We start from the raw sequence: 25,250 nt of genomic DNA on the forward strand, positions 1-25,250 counted from the left end.
AAAGATGCACATTTGTGTTCTTGTATTTGTCTACAGAGTTCAAAATTTTTGTATCTATTACTTAAAACAGATAAAATAAATTGATCATAAAATAGTACTCAACTCATTCTGTTTTAGATTATCTGACATGCTCTTCTACACTTCCACGTAATTATAAATTCAGTAGCCATATGATGAAGAGAAAAAAAAATGCATGCAAGAGAGTATCGCTACACTCTGTTGTAGACTGACAAATAGCTAATGTATTTGACAGGTTTACAGTCATTTCATTTTCATCTGTGAAAGCATGCTATTCAGTTAATGTTTGTTTCAAGTATTTATTTTCAGATCTTCATTATATTTGCCCTAATGTTCTTATTTGGAGCAAAAATGCAATTCTAATAGGGTTATTTATTTAAGGACCAGTAATTGGGTCCCAGCAAGATGACATGTTAAAATATCTTGTTGTGAGTAGAAATATGCTTAGATTGAAAGAGAAGAAAAGAGGAGGAAAAAAAAAAAACCCACACCACGCACCTGTTCCTGCTTATTAGCTAGGCCTGTATTAAATTACACAATTTCATTTTGAATTAATATATTTCATTACCAGGCAGTATAAATTTTTTGGTATTAGCAGCCAGTAACTAGTAATATTTAAGTTGGGAATGACCAGCTGAAAGGTTAATATAATTCATGCTGCACAGTGCAAAACAACATTGGTTTAAAAACCGTCTGTCTTTTCCTGTGTAAATGGGTATGTACCAAGCACTTCCAAGAAATGAACTCAGGTAGCCCTCACTGAATACCATGAAAAACACTGATACAAGTTCTTCCATATATTTTTTTCCACAAATACCACTTGCAATAATACGTATGATACAAATGGCAATACTATGGAAGGAAAAAAAAATCTAAATTTCCCTTTTATCATATTTTAATACAATTCACAATTGCTTTGTTAAGGTTAAAAGTGGTTATTTTATCCTGAACTAATGTTCATGTTTTATAAATAAAACAAGGCACACTTCTTGCATCCATGAGATTTTTCAAGGAATATCCATTGTTTTTTACTGTTATGTTAGAGTTGATTTATTCCAAATAAACACAAATTATATAGCATCTATACACTTATATAAATAAAATATACATTTTCATTCTGTCATTCATTTTAGAGATTTGAGAAGATTCTCAAATATACATTTATCTAAAACTAGGTTCAACTTTATTGACAATACAGCACTATTCAAGGGACAAACACAGTTACCCCACCATCAGTTAGGTGCAACCACAACTATACAGTATCTATGAACTCCAATTACATGTGGTGATGAAAGTTGAAGACCATTTAAGTGCCCATTACCACTGGGCCATTAAAGTTATCATAAAGCATATTTTTTGCACAGTGTTTGCTAAAAACAAAAATTATTCTGTAACTGCTATGGCAGACTAAATACATTCAATTTTGAACCAAAAAATTTAGACAAACATATGGGATGTCAGGATGCTCTAGAGCTTGCTGAACACTTCAGCCCTACCAGAGAACGTGCCTTCAAGCAGCACACAAAACAGCAAGTATCTCTTCAGTTTAAGAACACTTGGTCATAGACTCTCTTTGACAGAAATCTTTTTTAGAAATGCAAAGAAACCAAGATCAAATGAGAAACTTGTCTACAATCATACAACATGTGGCTGAGCTAAGAGCTGAGCTTTTATTTTCGGCGGCCTTTTTGAGACTGGCACTAATCAATCCATGCCTGTGCACTAAGTCTCTCATGGTGCGTAGGGTAAAGATGTACCTGTACACTGCAAACATTTTTGTCTGTTCTTGCTTGACACTCTCACCTAGGCTTTAAATTGCTGTTGAGAATGCAGCCTGTATAGATGCCACACAGAAGCAACAAATGAGGACTCCTCCACGGAGGAGCAGGTGTCAATAGTGACAATCATTTCAGTGCAGTCACACTAGCTGTATCATGTTGTTATGATGAAACAGAATTTTATCATTGACCGTACCAAATGCATAGGAAAATGCAGCTGGGTTAGTGTTAATGCAATGTAATACAAATGCCCAGCAGTGAGGGAAAAAAAAAAAAAAAAAAAAAAAAAAAAAAAAGGGGGGGCCAGATTAGAAGGAAGCAAAATAGCAGGTTATTAGTCCTGCTTAAGGTAAGTGATACTCGCCATTCCATCTCAGCAAAAATTCTGACAGAAACCTAGTTCTTCACTTTCAGATTAGACATTTTACTTATTTGGGTATTGAGAATTTGGAGGGTTCATCCACAATCTGGAACAGTTGTAGCAGATGTTAGAGAAGAGGTATTTCTTGACTGATTTTATGACTACATTAACAGCTTGCAGTAATGTTTTGCTGCTGTTATCTGGGTCCACTCAGTTTTCTAGTCATGGAATTTTTCCTGATGGCTCCTCTCAAAAGTGAGGAGCTGTATACCTTCATAGGACTAGATATTCTGAGTGAACTAGAACAAAACCTGTCATTAACCAATGGTCAGATTGATTCAATTGGCATTCTATATCCCAGCCTTTGGATGAAGTAGATTGATCTACAAGAAACACCTAGAATTAGATAGGACCAGTGACTTTCTAGGCTGACCACAATGCATTTTTCCTTACATATAAATAGAAAGGAAATTGTTTAATTTAAAAAAAAATCAAAAATTAACGTGGAAAAAAAAGAAACAAAAAACCCCAAACTTCCTTTCACAGATGATAAACCAGTATAGGTCTGTTCACTTACTTTTCAAAACAGAAGTCAAAAAAACATGTGGAAACTCCCCAAAGCATTATGCTTTGAAAAAGCATTTTATCTTTTCCATTTAAAAAAGAAGTAAAAAGGGACAACGCTTCCTAACACTGTACTGTAAGCTTGTAGATATTTGGTGGAGTAAATAAATTTAAATAAAGAGCTGACTAGTACTTAGGGTCAAGTTAATGCCAATTTGGGTTTCTCTATTACAGTGTAAACTGCCCACCTTATCTGCTAGAGGTAAAGATAATATTTTTTCCCTAATATTAAAGAATTGAATTAATTTTGAACTAATTAAAATTAATATTAAAGGATAGTCCCACTGAAAATGACATGTCATCTTACCTGTGTATGTTATCTTGACCAGAAGGGACTACCCCCAGGTTTGCTGCCTTCACTACTCTCTCCATTATTACAAGACTGGTGGAGTTCTGTGGAGCAACAGCTATTGTAGCAGATGCTTCATTCATTCCTGTGAGAATCCCTGAAATAATAAGTATTCTATTAAGAATATTTTAAGATTTGCTTTCTTATTAAGCATAAAACAAAAGACTTCTAATCTAAAAGACTGTTTACATTAAAAGTTAAATCACTCCTCAAGAAAGGAATTTTATAAGAAATATAGTTATGTTTACTTAATAATTTATTTATTACTAATAAGGCAAATAATATGTTAACAACTGAGCAATGAAATATGTGATACTAATTCAACTGAGAAATCAAGATGGTTCTTTCTCACAAAAAGCATATTCTGAAAGAAGAATGTAAACACAGAAATGAAATATTAAGTAAGATTGATTTGGAGAAGTCCATGTTAAATAAGACCAAATACAAAGACACCTTCTAATCTTTCAATCATGAAATCACAGTAATTAATTATAATTTTGTATCCAATTGCTAAAAATAATCTTCAAATTCAGATAGTAGTCATCAGCTCAATTTAGTTCATGAAGATAAAGCCATCAAAAATTCAGTTAGTATCCATCTCTTTAAAATGTCATGATAAACTATTTAATTAAAATAATTTGAACACTACAAAATGGAAGAGAAATGTCAAGATTATATCCAAACACTTGACTGACAAAAAAAGAAGTTAAGAAAGAAATGCTGTTCAAAGACATTCTAACAAACACTTTTCCTTCTTATCAACATCCGTTGTTTAGGAGAATCATTTGCAGTGTGTTCATGTTGATTAAAACCTAAGCAACAGTAAATGCAATTTAATATTGTGAGCATATTTTTACATTATGTCCATAATCTAAAAACATAGAAAAACAATGGAACCCAGTATTTTAGACAAAAATATCAAGCAAATGAAACCCACAATAATATTGACAAATGTAAAACACCACAAAACTCTTCTAAGGTTTGTATTTGAGGGACATGCATACAGTCCTAATCTATAGCAAACAGCACTAAGATGCTTAATATAGCCACTGAAAATATAAAAGTGAACATTTTAATGCACTAGAATCTGCACTAGCTGCTGTCACAAAAAGAGAGAAAAAAAGAAAAAATAAAAATAAAGCAGTTCATGAGTAAATAATGGGATATTTTTGAACATGAGCTACTCTTGAAGAGAACAAAAATATATATATACACAGCTTCTATAAAAACCAGCTTTATCTTGGGAATAGTACATTCTGTTTCAAATAGTTTAACTTCACTATTAGGCAAAAGCTTTAAGAACTACATACGCTGACCAAAACTGCTTTTAAGCAGAGCACAGGGGCCGACATAACACTGCTGAGAGATGTGTGTACTCATTTAGGATTTAAACCTTCTCCATTAAGCTCTATTGAAGAGCAAATGTTGAATAAATGAATGCAACTATGTTTATGTTAAAAGCCTGTTTCCCGCAGCATGTAATTAAAGGAAATGTTGTACAAAGCCAGTACTTTTGTCAAGCTCCTGTAAATGGAAAGATGGATAGCACTCAGAGAAGTGAATGCATTGCTTCATATTTAACCTTAACACTCTTGTCATTAATGGTTTGTCTAACTTGTTCTATAAAAGACAAGGTACTGCTCCATTGAAGTAAAATTAAAAAAATCAACTAAACCATGCTTTTCAGAACAGAAGATTCATTATCGTCGACTAATGTATTGGCATAAAGCAAAGTAACATCCTATCAAGTAAGGCACACATTCAATCTGCCTTTCCACCCCCCTTTATTTTTAACTCATGCTGTTTTATTGTTATAGGCAATTTGTACCACTCAGCATGACAGTGTAAACTGAATCAAGATTAATTTACATGCAAAAGAACACTTAGGAGAGCAGCATGGTAAGCAAATGTATTGTCTCGATTGCTGAGGTGGAAAAGAACCTGGAAAGAAAAAAGGGTACTCTAATTAAGGGGCATCAAATATGATTGCTTATGGTAGTCAAGGGCCAGAAAATCGTAAATGCCTGACCATTTAAAGAATTAGCATCTTGCTTGTTAGGAAGACAAGTTGGAGGCATAAATCTTAATAAAATTAAGCAAGCAAATTGTTTACTTAACTACTTTTTTTTTAATTAACATAATTCAGGTATACTGTTTTTCAAAAATATGACAAAATTATTTTAAAACATGTCTGTAGAAAAAACCCACAAAGCACCATACTTACAGTAGTTTTAACTGGCCATTAAAAACCTTGAAAAGAATTCTGATTAATCTCCTGTTACAAGAATCACATGCCACCTTTATTATTACAGAAAACTTTGGGATATAAGGCGACTGTAGTCAGAGCACAAAGCAGCAATTAATCTGGGTTAATTAGCTAATACAATGAAACAAGTGTACATAGTTTGAATAATAAAAGGAAATGAAATTGGAAAATATATATATATATATGGGCAGATAACAAGATATGTTAGCCACCGGATTAAATGCAACTCAGCCACACTCTGCAGCAGGCAAGAAGAGTTTTGCCACTCATCGTTACAGCTGCAGGACGAGTAAAAATTTAGCTACACACCCCTCTGTGGCAAAATTTTCCCTCAGACATAATTCCACCTAAGGAAATGGGATTCTCTGGAGGCTGCCATGTAAAATAAGCTACAGAATCCTGAGGCCTGAAGATCAGCAAAAATATTTAACCAGAAAGGTACAAGATAGTTTGGGAATGCCACTTTTATCCACTTTTCCCAAATTACTGCCTGCAGTATGGTGACGAACTCAGCTGCTGCTCCCAGGAATTCCCTCTCCAGAGGATTCCCCAGGCGGGGCTGGGCAGCCAGGCCGAGCGCAGTGCCGGGAGCAGATGGATAAACGCAGCTTTCCAGGCTCCAGGGCCTCCACCGGGGAACCTTCGAGCCATGAATATTCACTAACCCCTGGGTTCCCCTCTCCTATGCCATCAGGAGGAAAATGGAAATGTGCAAACGTTCAGACAACGCAGAGCAGCGCGGTGCAGCCGAGTAAGGACGTGTACAGCGCAATACTGTACATAACACTGTATAATACTGGCTATTTCCTCTTTAGCATTCTTATTAGATTAGATGGGCAATTTAGATGTAAAAATCCTTAAAACCTGCACATGTTCTCATTCTCCCCAATATAAACTTGCATTTCTAATACTGTGCGCTCTCCTTCACTATTTTACCTATTTATTATGATAGCAAATAAAATAAAGCATCTCCACATTTCAGACTTGAAGCATCTAATGTCCAAAAACAAAAAAGGGAGAGGAGAAACCAAACAAAAAACAAACCACATGCACACACAGAGAAAAAGATGGCAAATGAAAACACAAGTTACATAACTCACATTCATTTGGTAAATAAGATAAACCAGAGTTAAACACAGAATAAAACAATATACACTAACTTCTAAATTGCCCTGCATTTTATTATTATAATTTGGAATTTTCTTTTAGCAAAATAACAGTAGCTGTCCCCAAACACTAGTTGTTCCTAAATCTCTGTAATAAATACTTATGTAAAATTTAGAACTGAGATCCCAGTTACCAAGATGATTCTGAAACAGCTGGTAACTATAATAAAAAAGATGCCATCAGAAAGGTTTTTAAAGCTGTGGTTTTTAAAGCTGTGGTAAATTTGCCAGCATCAAGTCCTGCATCAACGAATGAATTCAGGAAGACAGAGAAAGCAATACAGAAATGCCAAGAGACCTTCATGGATTTACAAATACTTCATATAAACAAATTTTCAAATAGCTTTATTCAGAGTAGCCTTTCTGCTCTATTAAACATAGCAAACAGCTGCCAGATTTATTCAGACAAATAATCAACAACCATGGAAGTAAAACGGCGGAAGAAAAAGGAATTTTGGCAACAACTCCACAGAGGACCCCAGCTATTCTCCAAGTACACTTCTTCCGCGTGCTCACGGTTCTGTATGGCCAGTCAGGAGGAAAAATCCCTCCGTCGCAGCAACACACACAAAAACTCTTATCAAAAATATCACAAAGCAAGCAAATAGCAAAATGTGGGGGAAAAAGCATAGTAACCTCCTTTCCTTTCATTATAGCCTCAGCTACAATTTTTAGAAGGGAACAGTTTAAAATAAATGTACCACAGCCTCATTCAATCACTCACCTTGGGTTGCTGAGCAGATATAAAGCAGAGAGGCAGGCTTAAGCCAGCAAAGGGACAGAACAGCAAATAAGTATCAATTGGTTAAGAAAACAAAGCACAGTCCTAACTTTCTACTACTACAACTCCTAACTTTTTACTACTGCAATAAAATTTAACTGAGAAAAATCTAGCTAATATTTAAACTACTTTCTGAATAATTCAAAACCACAAAAGCAAGAAATGTTCAAAAGCACTTATTAATAATATACAGTACTACTCTTTGGTGTTGTTGACCATGTGATGGATACACTGAGTTTCTGAGCCTTGCACAGCAATGTGACAGAATCCCATGCCATTCTCATCTCAGTGTGAAGAGATTTACACATGTAAATGTCCATATATTGGGACAGATGTGTAAACACTATGGCATTTGAACACACCCAAAATGCAATATTTTATATTTCAGAATATTCAAGAATCACATCCAAATTAAGGGCAGGACTGTGGATTGTTCCACTTAACACAAAGACAACTACGCTTTTCTCTAGTTATTCTGGATAAAATATTCAAGTTACTAAACACACCAATGGGTAGTTGTGTTGGGACTAGAACCAAACTTTTCTTCCTTAAAGATGTAATATCAGAAGAATCTCTGCAAGGTTTTTGCAAGATGGCAAAAGCTTATTCAAGCAAGCTTATTCAAGCATCATTCTTTCTAAAGCTTATTCAAGCAAGAATATTCTTTTCATACAACGAAACATTCTAAAGCAGAAAGGTTAAAATAAACTTAAGTAGTAGCTGAAAAAAAGTAGCATTTAAGAGTAGTCTTGGAATAATGGCTAGCAAACTCCATTATATCAATGTATATTTGGTTTATTTCTTGGAGCTGGGGTTCCAGATTTCTGCCTTTCAGCTCAAATGAAGCACATTAATACTTCATGACAGGAAGCCAAAACTTTAAGCTAAAAAATATGAGGAAACATATCCTTAGGATATAATGTGGGCTTTGATTTTTAAGGGCACCCTAAAAAAAAAGTGAAATACCACTGCAGGACCTTTTTAAGGAGTCATCAATACCAGATGATGCTAACAGAGAACACCAGCAACAGCTATGCTAGAAGCACTCCATGCACACTCGGATGTTGAAAGCAGCACAAGCCTCTTCTCAACCAAAAACATTTCCTTAAGCTGCTGAAATAATGTTTCCTACCTTGTTCCTTCTTAAAGTCCTTCTCTGACATAGTGACAGGTAGAAGCAGTTCTCCGACAGGGGGCTGGATGCTAACGTTGAAACGATCCTCCTTTGTGCTATGAAAAGAGAAGTTGCAGAGAATCAGTGAAGGGTTTTTACATCAGCATAGGTATTCCTTGCTTCTTCTCCAATGCAAATACAGCACCAATATGGTAGGCATACTTGTATTTCTGAAAATAATTACTTTTAATCATATTAGTGTTTAAATATAACCTATGAAGCATCAAACTAAACATATATTTACAAGTTCAGTCATGAGCAATAGATGTCTCAAGGAACAGGGCTAAATCTGGCAAATCAACAGTTTCAGGAAAAAAAAAAAGACTCAAAATTAAAATCATAAATTTGTGAATCCAGAAAATAATGTTTGATCACATCAGTTTTCAGACTTTAAGTTTTGACATATTTAAGCCTATAAACACACATGCACACACCCCTATTTGTTGATTTAAAAGCATGCTCGAAAATCTTAGATTTTTGAGGAGGGTTTCATAACAGCAGAGAGAGAAAAACAAACAAACAAAACCTATCAATAGTGGAACATCATCATATATATTTATATACACACATATTCCTCCTCAAGAAATAAACCACAAACAACCAACTCGTGCTGTCTCGCCATTGCATTAGCCACATTCCTGATTAGCTGGAGTTCTCCAGGTCTACAGAAAACTCAAGACACCTTCTATTCAGCCATGTCTAATTGACTAGCTACAGCTTATGGGATTCAGCTACCAGCTGATGATCAGTACATGCATTTACAGCTGAGGCATGAGGAATTTTTAGAAGAGGACCTTTTATTTTGCTGATGTACCAAATGATCAATACATATTGACTGCTGATATGCCTCAGATATTCTACTTAAATATAATTATAAAATCGTTAGAATGGGAAATAAATTTGATTAACATCCATGATATTTAAATTAAGCTCATGTATTTGTTACTGATTTTTAATAGTCCTGAATTTAAAATTCTGCAATAATTTGACTGATAGAGGAAACAGTATTAGATGATTAATACAGAAAATATATTTGTCAGCTTCCTAATGATACAAGATAAGTCACCTGGAAGCAGGAAATAGAGCATTTTATCTTCCTATTACTTACAACTTTAATACTTGCTACATTTACCTAAATAAACAAGAAAATATTTAGGAATTCTTACATTCCTCTTTTCTAAGATCTGATGTGCTATGATTGTGCTTATAGATGTAATGTCAAATATAGACATTTGAGATATAATTCAGCAGGACTGCTGCCTTTGTTCAAAATTTTTAGTCATAAACTTATAGTGAAATAATTCCTTGAAATGCAGCTAGCATTCACATAAGAAAGAATCATTTATGGAGCGCTGATTTTTATAATTAGCTTAGCTTACAAATACTCATGTTTTCCTCCATGCTATTTTAAATACCATACACCTCCAAAGTCGGTAACATGCTAAAAGGGCAGGGATTGCTTGATTGTCTAGCAAAATTAAGTGCATTACAAAGTAAGAGTCATACTTTTCTTTAATACCTTTACAAAACCAACCAAGAATTCCAACAGCTTAAGAGCAGGCGGAAGGTTCTTTAATCAAGTGTCTCACAACTTCCTGCTGTTTATATACACACCGTTTAGATAATACCAAACTTAATTTTAATGGTACTTTCAAACCAATGTCAGCCAAGGTGTTCATGAAATAATCTGGTATAAAACTGATTAACAGCTTTGTGTGCAATGATTTACTTCCTACATTGACTGAACATATCATGTATACATAAACCAGACTTAAAACATCAATTATTAGAGTGTTTTGAAATGCCTATAACAATCTTTTTATACAAAAGAGGAACAAAAGCATCAGAATACTCTGAGTTTTAAAAGGTCCTAACTGTGCTTGAAAGGACCACTTGCCATCACTGCCATAATAACCATTCCATCCTCTAGCAATTATAAAGCTAATAGGTATTCCTTGGAAAGCTATGACCTTTTCAGGGGCTACAAGTGGAACTCCTGATTGCTGGTTATTCTTCAAAAAACACCTAGTGCTTGATTTTGTTACAGTCAGCGTATAGTTTACTTTGTGTTACCTTTTTTAATTTTGGTGTACCTCTGTAAGTGCTTTTTTCAGGCAGAGAAAATTATCCTACTTTTCATAACTCTATCACACACATTACTGATCAAACAGAGTTTTTTTTTACTGATCTGCACTACTTTATTACGTCTTTTAATTACAGAATTATTAATATATAAATTAACAAAGAATAATCTTACATTTCTATAGATTTATAGAATTTAGGCTGGGAGGGACCTCTGGAAATCATCTGGTCCAACTTCCTGCTCAGCGCAGGGCAGCTAAGGGGAACCTTGTCCATTGAGCACCTGTCCATTGAGCACCACCTTGTCCAGCTGAGAACCTTGTCCATTAAGCCCTGAGCATGTCCAAGAACAGAAATTTCATCAAATATCTAACAGACATGGTTAACCACTAAATTGAAACATGCCAGTAAAATATTATATAAATCTCCTAAATGCCTAATAAGGTACACTTATATCTAATTAACTTAAGTAGCATTTATATTAATTATGATACTCTAAAACATGCAGAAATGGTTTGAAACTTAAAATTAATGATAATAAGTCTGGCAGACATTTGGTTCGAACTGCACTGACACATCCCAAGGGGATTAGCTCCAACTTATCAAGTTGAAGAAGTTTCTCAGGAGAAAAAAAATTCCTCATATCACCATGAAAAAAAAAATTACAAAAATTCTTTAAAGAAAAGGAATTTTGAGTATTAGCTGGTATAGTAAGCTCCATCCTTAGGGGAACATGTCTGCTCAACGAGTGTACATGACGGAGCTCCAAAAAAATCACATGAATATGGGTTTTTGAGAACAGTACCTTACCCCTACTTGGAAAAGTCTCTTTTGCATGGAACTGTGGACAAAAAAAGTTTGTCTTTATGTCCTTGACTGCATTACTCTTACGTTAAGAACTGTACATACTGCCTTTCCAAAAGGCTTGCACCACTTTCCAAGAAACACAGAAATGCATCTTCTGATGCTAACCTTTATGATGATAATGCTCTCCCAGAAAACAAGGGAGAGCAACAATCTCTGGCACAAATGACCCAGCAAGGCTAACATTCAATCCTTCAAAAGAACCACAGTTTTAACTCTCAGATGGCTACAACAGGAGTTTACTATAGCACTTGCTATTTTAAACTTGGGTCCATTTACCTTATTCCCATTGTTTTAAGGGTTTAGCTCCAAAAATTTCCCAAAGTTGTCTTTTCTATAATGATGGCCTTGAGGACAAAGATTACATCATCATCTTTAAAACTGATATAAATAACATTATATCTGTAAAAAAGCACCCATTAAGCTACACAATGGCAGTCTTCACTTCTCAAGGACATGTAATGTAGATTTTTCTTCTATTATTTTGATAAAATGTTGGGAATATCCTTCCTGCCATAAACATGACCTACTTCTGCTCTATTCCTTGTAGTCCATTGTAGACTCTTGACCCAGAACACATCTATCAAAAACAGCTCACAATTTTTAGTCTTGCATTCAGAAACATCCAGAGATGAATTAAAAGAAGAATGTGAAACAAAGAGCAACATACTAAGTGCAAAAGATGAAATCAAGAAGTACGGGAGACTTTGGTCATACAGTTGTGTTGCAGAAAGGAACAGACAGCATTTGACTTTTACGAGAAAAGAGGCTACACAAATAGAAGGAACATACACACGTCCAGTCTTGCTTTTTCCAGGTCAGTTACCTATCTAGATAAATTTCTTTTCTGGAACTAGACCAACTGACTACTTTAGAGTAATGCAATAAAGAGAAGAATACCAGAGTGCCTGTCTTACTATCCAACATCTGTAAACAACTTAGCGATCTGCTGACAAGTCACAAGGGAAGGAAACAAGTGAAAACGCAAGTGACAGTGATGTGAAGACAGCATTGCCTCTCCTTAACATTAGGCTTTAATATATGCCATGGCACATTTTAATCAGAAGCTTTTATGCAAGCATCAACACCTGAATTCATGTTTGCCCCTCCAAACAAATACTGAATGCTGCTGAACTGATCTTTCATTTATTGCTGTTCAAAGGTAGAAATTCTGTTTAGGGAGATTTCTGCATCAACACGGAATGAGATAAGTGAGAAAAATCTCTGCCATGGGAAACAAGAAAGCAAAAAACACAAACACAACCAAAGAGAGGAAAAAAATCTCAACAACCACCACAAAAAAAAAACCAAAACACCCACACCCCCCCAGAGCAAAAGCTTTTATGATAAGGCACCACTTGCACAGAATAGATCTTACAATCTTTCCAAATATCATCTGGGGAATTTACTTCATTTAGGAAGTGGCCAGATTCTTCTTGCTACACCAGCCTTTTTGGAGCAGCCAACTCTGTTTATACCATACAGGGGAATGAGGCGAACAGACACCTCCTCTCTCTTCTATCAGCATAACAGTAATAGATGAGCATGTCCAGGGTCCCAGCTGTTCTGATATCAGCTTTAGGAGAAGGGAAATGCCACTGCAAGGTAACCAGCCCCATGCCCGTATGAACCTATGCGTCACACGTCACTTCTTCCATGGTCTCGTTATCTTAAGCAAGAATGAAAGGTATAAAAGTTGTTCTTCCATTGCCTTTCTCTTTTGTCTTCTTGGGACTCCTGATCATACTCTTCACAGTTAAATCTTGAGAAAATTAAGCTGGAGGAAGATTTGCATGGACACAGGCACATTCCTTACTCCAATGCTAATGAAGAGAGGGAACAACATCCAAAACTTTCAAAGGACGAGGAAGAAGAAAACAGGTTCTCTTATTTTATTTGCAAACCTGCTTCTCTTTTATGGCTTTGAGAAGAGCTAAAAGTATTGAAAAGATGGGGAAGGAAAAGAAAGAAAGAGATAAGAATGTTTCCTATTTATTTCTCCAGCTTGCAAAGCTATAAATAGGACTTTTTCACCTTTAGTCACTTGCCGTGCACTTAAAACAATCTGGAGATTTGCCTACTGGCTTTTACAAATGGAATGAAGGATTAGAAATTCTAAATCCATGCCAACACAAAATAGGGTAAGTATATGTATAGACTTAAGTGCCTCGCCTTTCTTCTCTAGGTGTCCAATGGTTTCCAATCCTTCCAAGGATCTGGGTGCAAGCTCTTGACACACACAAGCTCCAAAACCTTTATTCACACATCTGAGGAAACTGCTAAGCTGTGAGAAAGCTCTAAGAATATCTGATAGGTAGAGACATGCAACATAATAAGGCAAACAAAAGACAATATAAGGACTGCTAAAACAATAATTGCTAGTAGCTTAAGGACTCAAAGGAAAACACAAGAAACATGGAAACATAGTATCTCACAGAGAAAGATAATCCCCGGTCAGAGGACTACAGGAAATCTGCAACATCAAGGATCCATTCAAGGCACCAGAGGGGGCCAACCTTTCCTTTCCTGCCTGATGCTCAGCAAAGGTTTTGCTGTCTTACCGGGAAGGTGAAAATCCTAACGCTCAGCTAAGATTCAGCAAGCTATCAGACTGCCTGGGCACACGAGATAAAAATATAAAACAACTTCTGGTTGTATAAGTTGTGTATATTCTGCTTGCAGAGTCTGAACAGTGACTCCAAAAAGGAGCAGTAGCAATCTGCAAATTTCATTTAAAAGATTAGATTTCTCCACTTATTCTTTAATTTTCCAGATTTAAAGAAGAGCATAGAGAAAGACATTACTGTGCAGAACATGAGTGTAAGTGAAGCATCAGAGTGTCACTACAAGTGCAGGGCACAAGACAGCAATGAAGAGATGTTCCTGCTATGAGTATATGGGTTGAAGACTCTGATACATGTTCTAAATAAACACATTAGGAACAGTTTTCAAGCTAAGGTGTTTCTCCTCTTTTTAATTAGATGTGTGATCTTGGTAAGCCTTGCTTAATAAAAATTGTGTTTACAAAGGAGGCTTTTCAAAGCTCAACACTTTGAGCCTCTACTAAAATCTCTCTTTTGTTGATCTTGATTCACACAAGAGCTTCAGAAAGAGATCTAAATATTTTATTACTCATGTTTGCTTTTTTCTTGATGTAGTTTGTTTTTATTGAACCACTATTGCAATAGCACATCCCCAAGCAGAAAGGTGGTGTTTACTATGCAAAACACACAGTCTGTGATTGGCATCTAAGACCAATTGATCTACCCATTACCACTACCTCCCTACCCCCACAAGCATTACTACAAAGTTATTGATTTAAACACTGCCGATCGGTTTCCATTTTCTGATTTTGGGCAGGCCAATTAAGAAAGTGAGTAATTGTGATTACACTGCTTCAGGATCAATTACATCTGATGCAAGACAAAGTGCTCCTTTTAGAACAACATAAAAAAGAGGATTATGATCAGGAATACTTTACCACTGAATCTGCTTCTAACAAAAATGCAAAATAACCGACATGGTATATCTCTATGAAAGGCATTACGAGAAAACACAAAAATATCGACACCTTTGTGTGCACAGTATTTTTTGCCACATTTTGACAGACTTATGGAAGTTATCCTTCCTCTTGGATAAAAGCTTTTTAAAAAGCATAACAATTTAAAAAGGCTTCAGTTGAAGCCCAAACCTCACAAGGCATAATCATTTTGGTGGTACTGACATCAGTACGATTTTGAACAATACATGTTTTATTTTATCAGTAAAATCGCAAATTTAATTCAGAGAACATTTTACCTATTTTTATACCTTTTTCAAAGAGCTAGGTGCAAAAGACAAGGCCCTATCAATTAGTAAAGGAACCAAGTAAGCAATTCCTATTCTTAATTTAATTTTAAACTTAGCTCAAGCTTTGTCATTGGACTCACATTGTCCAAATCATTAAAATGAATACACCGCTGAGGTCTGAGGCAAATCTATTTACAGTGATGTTACTCATAGTCTGGTTGGTGTTCAGGAATATTGATCTGTCTTGTTTGTCTAATAGGAAAATAATAAACAATTACTAGGCAATGTTGGAGAAAGTAATCAGTTTTTATATATCACTAATACAGCAGACCTCCCAAAACATAAAGGTGATGATCTGCATAAAATCAATGTGTTATGCTACATTGCTTATCCTCATCATTGTTGAAATTCCTAGCAATAAATGGTTTAAGTTGGGAACCAAATCACTGGTACACTGAAAAGATGTACTTAAAATATCTGCTTTTCCTAAGACTGTCCCTGTCTGATAAACAGAGCACATTTTGTATAAAACAAAAACATACTTATAGACAGAAGAATGTCTCTTCTTTTGAGGAGGCAATTATGAAAATAAATCACATGGAATGGAATTCCCTCTCCCAACAAAACTTGCATCAGGCTAACATATGATTCAGAAAAACAAGCTAGATTTCCAAATTGTCTAAAACTTCCTCTAAACTCCAGCAAACAGCATACAAACCACAATGATGCTCTTCATTAGCATTGGAGCAAGAAATGTGCCTGTGTCCATGCGAATGTGTAAACTACATGCTGCAGCTGTCTTACTGGAGGTATCAGTATCTTTAAAATGAATTCCTATGAAGATCTACTGTACCAAAAAAAAAAAAAAAAAAAAAAAAAAAAAGGGTTTGGAAGAAAGAAAAGATATAGATAAATTTTTAATAGTAAATTGCCCTGTCACTAAAACAGGTAATTCATTTTCAGCAGTGGTTTGGTGTTAACTCAGTTACATTTCTACCATAAAACTTCCATCCCTACCTTCAATAACATGCAAGTTTTCCAAGCTGTGCTTTGTAGCAGAGCACTAAAATAGCAGTGCACCATATTTACAGCCACAAAATTGAAAATGCCATGTCCCATGTTATTTTCAGGTGTTTTTCTTCCCTCCCCCTTGAGAACTCACCATAACTGGAAAGTGGCAGTCTGAGTAGAATCACAGAAGTCGATACCCATTGAGACAGTAATAGATCCCTCAGGCTCAAGAGATTCTACAAGAGAATATTTTGAGCAGATAAACAGCAGATTTGAGCAGTTAAGCAACAGAATATCCCGGATTCAAAACCCTCAAACCTCACATAGTTAGAAAATCTGTATGCAGCAACAACAACAAAAGTAAATACTTGTGGTTTAATTTCAAGCAGATCTCAAGCAATGCCACACTTCCACGTTTAAGTGTCTTTTTTTTTTTTTTCTCCCCACCACAGTTAAAGCATACAAAATGTTACCATGAAAATCCAACAGTCCTATCATCACCAAGATAAGAGTTTATATTCAAAAAATATATAATCAAAGGGGAAAAAAAAGCATTAGAAATACATCCTTTTGCTTTGCAAGCATTGGCACTTCATTTAGAGTAATACCAGCCTCCAAATTTAATTAGTAACTAGCAATCCAGAACAAGTATTAGTAAAATTTACATTACCACACAGTAATGAGAAAAGGTTAGAATTTCAAATATTTCATAATTGATATGGCTTACTTATTTCCCAATATTTTCCTAGCATTAGTAATAGAAGACAGCAGAAAGATTATGAACTCAAACTGGAAGATAATTTTGTGCTTTATAAGCACTATAGAACGAGTAACTTCTCATATGAAGGTATTGAGACACGTTCTTACTTTCTTGGCTGTAGCACTGCATTATTTACAGTAGTTTGTATCATGAAAATTAAGAAATCTGAACTGGTCAAAATACTAATTTCAGGAATTCTCATATTTTTTATATGAAAGAAGTGACTGCATATGTTTACTCACTCTTACTGTGAATCTAGTAACAATTGATTTGATTTACTTTATTAATAGTTTGCTACTTTTAAGTCTTTGTGACTCTCTTTTCTTTGAATGTTTAAAGAGAGATACGAAGTTTGGTTTATAGTCCATACCAATCTGCAGTCAGTATTCTTGATTGTTTTTTTCAGACAATTATCAGAATCGTTAAGCTTGGAAGGGACCTCTAGGCATCATCTAGTCCAACTCTCCTGCACAAGCAGGGACACCTAGAGCATGTGGCACAGGGTGGCGTCCAGCCCATATCCTCACTAAAAGTAACTTAAAGCAAAGACAACTCATTAACTCACAAGCTGCTGCACTTTGAGAATTTGTTTCTAACATCCCTCTACCATGGTATGGATTCTAACAGTACTGCAGATCAGTGCAAGAGAAGACTCTCATGTACTGACAATACAGGAGTTGGAGCTTCAAGGAGTGCCTGAAGCATACAATGGAATATGAAGCCTTTCCACTTATATTATGGAAACTTTGGTTCCAAATCCGTATTCTATGGTGCCCTAAGACACAGCTCTCTGACACGAAAAGGAAAGCAAGCTGGTTATGTGCGCAGATACTAAGTTTCCCTTGCATCTCATTACAAGCATTCTGGATTGGGGACATAAGAGAGACAAGGTCTAGGTAGACAGAGAGCATCTTCTATTAGATCAACTGAAATTATTAGAAAAAGCAGGAAAAGTAATTTTGAGATATAATGGTTCTAAGGAGTAAATTTCAATGTCAAATACAAGTAGGGGAAAGCCAAGCCAAAATTAACTTTTATTAATCAGATTATTTAAGAAAAGGTAGTTACATATTTTATATATATATAAAATGCATATATATGCATTTATATTAAATGTATATATAGAAAAAATTCATGGAACTACCTTTTACATATATAGCTACCATATCTATATATATATTGTTGTTTTTTTTTATATAGCTATATATATGATAGCATGTATATTCTTTATAAGTCAGGTACTCTTACCTATTGGATTAAAGCCATGCATCCTCATGCCGGCAGGGAGCTTCGTCTCCCCTATGTGAATGTTCTCTATCTTCTGATCCGTTGTGTTGGTTACTGTTACTTGCACAGATACCAGGCGGTCACCAAAAATGCATGGCTGTCTGGAGAAGTGATAATGAGCTGCTAATCCTTTTCCACTCATTCGATGAAGCAGTTCATATGTTTTTGTTGGCACAAAGACTTGAGTAGTGACCTGTTAATAAATCAAAAACAAAACAATTAACAGAGTCTCACAAAGACCCTGTCTGAAAAGATTGATAAAATAATTAATAAAACGTAAGTTTTAAGGGTTAAATTAAATCTCATTCTTAAGTTTAGAGTTAGCATTTAATCTTAAGACTAAATTCAACTTCAGCTCTATATCTACAATACAGACATTACTTCATAAAACGCTTAGGAAATGTGTTATCATGTTAAAGCTGGTAGCTTATCTTTGCTACCATATAACTTGTTTTATTAATATTATTTATAAATACAAATGAAAACATAAAAAGGTAGAAGTCCAAACTCTAGATATAAACAGAGCAAAAATCCCTCAATATACATAATCAATTGTGATACTGACTCAAATTTTTGCAAAAATCCTCTTGGGATTTTTACTCAAAGACTTCTCCTAAGCTCTTAAAGTATTAATTCTCATATTTCATTCGCAGTTTCACTCACATGATCTCATTCACTTTTATTTTCAAAATCACAGAGGAAGAAGCTTGTAAATGACAGTCAGAGTAACATTAGGTTTTTATGGTTTTTAATCTTCAGATCTATTTAATATGGCAGTACTATAAATAAATAAAATCTAAACGTATCCTGAACAAAAGACATTTAGTTTCTGAAAATTAGAGCTCTCAAGATATTTCCTTGACAGTTAAGGGTGTGAGATGACAACATACATAACTTTTAAATCAGTCGAGTAAATATCTTTTGTTTCAATTTTGTTCTAGTTTTAAAATGTTTAATGCACACAGCTGCAATACTTAAAAAAATAAATTAAAAAAAAAAAACCAATAGGACAGATACCTGCAATAATTCTGAGGTTGAAAAAAGAAAAGAAATTCTCCAAAGAGTTAATAGAATAAGAAGCTCCTAGTAACCATGAGATAATCCCCACAAATCTTACACAGCATATGTTTAAGTAATAGAAGTCGTTTGTGTACCTTTGGATGGTTTATGAAAATAACCAATCAATTCTGCAGACACAACATTATTTCTAAAGGAAATCTATGTGACTCATGATGCCTGCAGATACACAGAGACAAACTACACATATTTTATCAGTTTATTACAGTAAGCAAATAAGCGTGGAATGAGAGTGCACATAACTGTCTACTTAACGCTTACTGAAACATTTATAAGAGCTGTTATCTCCCTAATAACAGACAGACAGTGTGCAATTTTAGAGAGGAGAAAAGCTTCATATTTTTTAACACTTCACTAAAAAGTAACTGAAGAGTGTAAAATGAAAAATACTCTGTGCAGTTAGCTGGTAATGGACCATATTATCAACTCAAGTTAGATTTATAGGATACAAACTAGTCACTAATAGTTATTTTATGACACAGCATGTCTGCCTTTTTTGGGTGAAGATTACTAAGATTAAACTCATAAAACTTTTTTTTTTTTTTTAAATACAGCTGTTTAGAATGACAGAAACACAAAAAGAAGAATATAGACCATCCCCCAGTTCATTTTGATGGAAAGCCACCAGGAAGTAAAAGGGACTCCACAGATGGTGGTAAAACCACCCAGGTATGAATCAGACTGTCCCTCAGTCCTGCTAACTGCACGTGCGGTCCCTACAACCTTTGCATCTTGTTGAAAGATGACCCCAGACCCTAAAAGGTACTGTAAATATTTTTAAACTACTTCTTAACAAGAGCAACAACATCAGGATTTTGAATTAAAAGTATCTGTTAAGTTCATAAACTAAAAATGTAAGATCACTAACCATAATTTGTTTACTTGACCACAACCCAAGTGATTAGATACAATCTGCTGAGTCCTCTCAGCTTGCTCATTTTGCCAGACTTTTCCTCTTTAGACAATAAATGTATTAAAAATACCTAAAACAATGTTCAAGCTAATACAAAAAAAAAAAAAAAGTTCCTATAACTATTCAAAACAGAAAGCTCTACAGCATCTTTTAAACAGAAATCACTGTTGGACAAACTTTCCTGTGTGAAATACTATTACTATTTTTATGAAGGAGGATACAAGCTTTTTTTTTTTTTTTTTTGGGCTTTTTTTAATTTTATTTTTTTTTCTCCCTTAGTTTAGCAATGCACTAATGATTAAATCAACTTTTGATGCCCATTAGGACAAAGTAGAAATGTTTGGGTGAAACAGTATTGCAGGAAAAAAAAAATGTTTGCTCCCATGACTGACAATAATTATAATTCTATTCCTCTAAATTACATTCTGTTAGAGTGGTGGACTGAATCATTTAATACAAGTAGCCCTTCTACTGCCCTCCTCTATTGGCAATATCCATGACATAATCCCAGAATGACCTAGTGATCTGAGAGCTCCCCCGCGGCCACGCTCCGCTGCCTTCCCCACAGTTACGATGAGGAGAAAGGGTCCCGTGCAGCCCAGCCACATTTACATGATCTTTCCATTCCGGCTATAAGAGCAAGTTAACCACAGTTTTATAATATTAGGAAAAAGACGTAGAATGAGGCAAACAAAGGAAAGACAAATACTGGCAGAAAAGAGCACATTCACGATCTTTTGCTCCATTTCCAGTTACATACCAGTCACAGCCACAAGGCAATATGTTTCTTTTATGGCTCTTTTGAAATAATTAACAAAAAAGATGTAACAAAAAAAGCAAACAAAGAATTGCAGAAAGAATTTCAACAACCCAGTCGGCAATATTTGAACTAGGATTTCAAGAGGCTGTGGGCAAGCCTCAACAACGAAGTTTAATTAAGCACTCATTTTTTGCAGTCTAGAAAAATGGTACCATGATTCAATTTTAGCTGATTTATCTAGAAAGACAGTCAACAGCTTGATATCGAATTCTAGAAAATATTTAATGACAACTTTCTTTCCAAAGACTCATTCAACAATTATGTATCTGCTAGACATCTAGGATAACATCTAGAACTTCAAAAGTTCTGGCAGAAATCCTTCAAGTTCTAATACACCATACCAACAATTTCAGATATAGAGACCGAGTTCCAAACGTTCTCTCTGAATTCCAACATTTATAGAATATATTTTTTCTCTAAAAGTCTTGGAAACACCCCTTCCCTCTCCCAATCTATTTTTAAATCCCATCAATATCAGCCTCGGACTAAAGAAGGGAGGGCTGTTGTTATACTCCCAATAGTCTGCTTCTGTAAGGCAGTCAAAATTAATTCTTTTCTCTGCTTCTTCTTTAATATTGACGTGGTCTCAAATAGCCATAAAAGCAGCATTTCAAAAATGCAGTGTGAATCTATGAACCTACAGATGAGCAAATTAGACAAGAATTTGCTCAGTTATCATCATCTAATACTTTTAAGGTCCTTGGATTTTTCCTGGGTTCTCTTATAATACAGCAAGCCAGAGAGATGTGAAGTAAATTGGTATCAATAAAAAGTTTTGCCCTTAGAGCCTATGGAACTGCTATAGCATATAAGGGAACCAGAATTGGACCTCAAACTGGAGTTTGTGAACAGCAGAAAAATCTCAACCCCATGCCATATTCATCAAAACATTTTTAAAATGAATAGTGTGCTTTTTGGTGTAATTTTGTATTTTATGAATAAATGCAGGCCAGTGAGATACATTCAGTATTTAGAAAAGAGCTTGAAGTTTTATATTAATACTCTTTTCTTTTTTTGAGTTTTGGCATAGTTGCCTTTTTCCTATGCTGTACATAATGAAATGTGAATAAATAGTAAATCTTCAAAAAAGTGCCACAAGAAAGAATTTAAGTAGTAACAGAATAGGAATATTCTCATGATTAAGTCTGAAATATTGAACAAACATAAAGAAAAGGAGTAAATTCTGTATTTGTATTTATGATCCACAAAGTTGTGTGGAATTTATACCTCTTCATATAAATTCAGAACTGTAGATTCTTCCCCATAGGATACTCTGGGATCACTACCAGCATATGAAAGGAGCTTATACTGGTACTAAGGGAGAATTTATTTCTAAAGCCATTTACAGAAAATCCCTACATTCAAGGACTTATATTGCTTCCCAATACACATTTCAACTTTTAAAACAGTGCCCAATCTAATTCACATTTCTGCAAGGAAAACTTCCAGATTTACTTTGTCTGCAATGACTCAAATGAAACCCAGAGCCTAATGGTTTAGGCCTGTGTATGACTTCCATCAAACAGTGCAATATTTTAATTCCCTTCATAAAAGTCATCAGGTGTTTCAAAGAGAGGACATTCTCCCAATATATTAACAGATAATCTCCCCCAGCCACCGGACTGAAGAGTTAGGGAAACATCTGAAGTAGTTAGAGAGTTAAAAACAGAGTAAGATGTCAGCCTTGTCCTGTTCGGAATATGAAAGGGTGGATGCTGCAGATAGACTCAATGCCAAAATCTATATTAATGCCTAAGTGACTTCAAAGTAGTTCCCACAAATGCCTCTAATAGATTATTTTAATTTTGGCAAAAAGCCAGCACTCTTTAGAGACAAGACCTCTAAAGTGAAAACATACTGAACCCTACTGGCAATAAAGTATAATTTTACCATTAGTGTTATACTTCCTTTGCACTGACACTTCCAATAGAATATTCTTCCAATAGAAGCACCTAGTGTAGACATCTCCCCAGAAAAGGGCCTCTTGTGTTAGGATAAGTGCAGAATTTAAGTTGAAACACTTACTATAGAGCATCACCAACAAGCCAAAACGTGGAAGTGAACTCAGGCTATCAGTTGCTATATCGAACCCTGGCCCACGTAAGTACGGATGCTAAAGCACCAATTGTATCTGCGCCGTCCGTGCAGGGGTCGAGCCCGCCCGTACAGCAATGGCACTTGGCTGGAGGGTGCCGATGGGCCAGGGCTTCCCAAGGTTGCTTTCACTTTACACAGAGTGCTTTAGCCTGCAAAAATCCATACTCCTTAGGTTGTGAAAGTTGCAGTTCACCTCACTAAGACTTCCACCAAAATGCAGCCCTTTCAAGTTCATCACTCAGTCCCATTCATACTCAATGCTGAGGAACACCGTCAGAAACGTAGGCCATTTTGCAAACACCCAGCCAAAGCATGTCCATAGCACCCAAAATCCCACCCAAAGTATGTCTATACCAAAGGCTCTATTGCGTAGACACAGATTTTAAGCTAAGCATGTTGCTATAAGTATTAGCTTTAGCTGTACTAGTTGAAATACGTGGTTTGAGTGATTAACATGTTATAAAGCACTCCCAGTAAAAACTGTAGGACTTTTGTACACATTTCATCAAAACATCCCAGACAAATTTAACAGTAAAACCCGTACACAAACTTTCTTTTACAGTCAAGAATTTCTCCAGTCCACTATACATGTCAAGTTTCTACTTCACAGCTCTCACAAATGCTATTTTCCCTAATTTGTCTGTCATATTTAAACCAAGAATTGAGATGCTACGGACTAGGAACAGCAACTGTTGTGAACAAACATTTAAAAAGAAAATTTTCACTGACTGTCCACAAACCAAAAGGAAGGTAGGAAGAATCAAGATATGCTTTTTTAGTCTTAATGTCAAGATGCTGTTAACCACACGGTCATTAGGAAAAAAGCACGCAAAAATGAAGTGAGAGTTCACCACTAAGTGAGCTTTTAAAAACCCATCTCTTTGACGTTACTATGTTTAACAACAGACTTTTAAAGAGTAATCTGCCCCTCCAAAATACTCTGGATCCTGTGGCATAAGAAAACTGAAAACATTTTAAAATGCTTTTGATGTTAGGGAATAAAGACACATCACTTACCAACCTTCTAAAATAAATGAGCCTAATACTAGTTGGGAAGGGATTGAGGGTGGTATCCCACCTTTCTCAAACTGTAGGCAAAGGCTTTTGGAGTATGTTAAAAGTACCTAGGTACTGACATCATTTGTGAGACTCTAGGGCGCCTTACTTTAGCAATGGCAATGTCCTTGCCTTTTAGTTATTTTGCTCTGCTAACCTAAGAGACACTTGCTACTGATCAGCTACAGGAATGATGATACCAGGATCTGGAGCTACATATGCCCCAACAGCAGCAAACAAGATCAGTTAGCTCCACGCACAGTCCTTCATTTTATTGACAAAATCTCAACTTTCCTGAACAAGTTTTAAGCCATTTTTAATGTTCTGGGACAGAACATCAGACTTGTAAGTTGAGCAGCAGGTGCTGCATTTCCATATGATGATGACTCTTCAAGTAAAAGCAACAAGAGGGAATCTTACAAGTACCAACGAAACTTTGGTTATTTACTTTCTGAAACGCAACAAGCTAAAAAAAAACCCAAAGCCAAAAAACCTTAACAGCTTCAGAAATCAAAACAGTGTTAGTGGTTACTCTTTACTCACAAGTATTTACGTAAGTATTTAGTATTTACTCACAAGTATTTATTCATTCTCATATTATAGAATTTCAAGGCTTATGGGATGCTCAGGATTGTTACATAGGTAGATAGATGCAGAGCTGCACAGAAGTCATAATACAAACTTTGGTCTGAGTTTTTCTGACAAAAACTCAGGCTTCACCTTACCCTAGTATGAATTTCTGCCCCCTGTTTTTTTTTGGTGCAGTCCAGCCTTCAGTTAAGCCTATAGTAATAATAATCAAGAAGTGAACTGAAGCAATTTATACCTGTCTTGTAACATTCTTATATGTGAAATAGTAAGTTACACACATAAGGAGCAACTCTTATGCTCAGAAGTGCTTTGTGAACTCTCTGTCACTGCTACTGAAATCTATCAGGTGCTCAGAGAGAAGGCCAGCTTCAAAGAAGAGTTTTCAG

At 35.3% G+C, this 25,250-nt stretch overlaps 1 protein-coding gene across 2 annotated transcripts in view; it reads right to left on the reverse strand.

The window, feature by feature from the left end:
* AP3B1 (adaptor related protein complex 3 subunit beta 1) overlaps positions 1–25,250 on the reverse strand; it is a 129,257-nt gene that overhangs the window by 9,498 nt on the left and 94,509 nt on the right. For both annotated transcript variants that reach the window (XM_088534739.1, XM_088534738.1), the window contains exons 23-26: positions 18,272–18,503; positions 16,415–16,499; positions 8,476–8,573; positions 3,089–3,227 (exon numbers count right to left, since the gene is read on the reverse strand). In XM_088534739.1, the coding sequence (XP_088390865.1) occupies positions 3,089–3,227; positions 8,476–8,573; positions 16,415–16,499; positions 18,272–18,503 (554 nt within the window). The remainder of the gene's footprint in view (positions 1–3,088; positions 3,228–8,475; positions 8,574–16,414; positions 16,500–18,271; positions 18,504–25,250) is intronic.

This window comes from Tinamus guttatus, unplaced genomic scaffold (assembly GCF_059628265.1).
Source record: "Tinamus guttatus ecotype Peru unplaced genomic scaffold, ASM5962826v1 Tinamus_guttatus_pri_ptg000595l, whole genome shotgun sequence".
NCBI lineage: Eukaryota > Metazoa > Chordata > Aves > Tinamiformes > Tinamidae > Tinamus > Tinamus guttatus.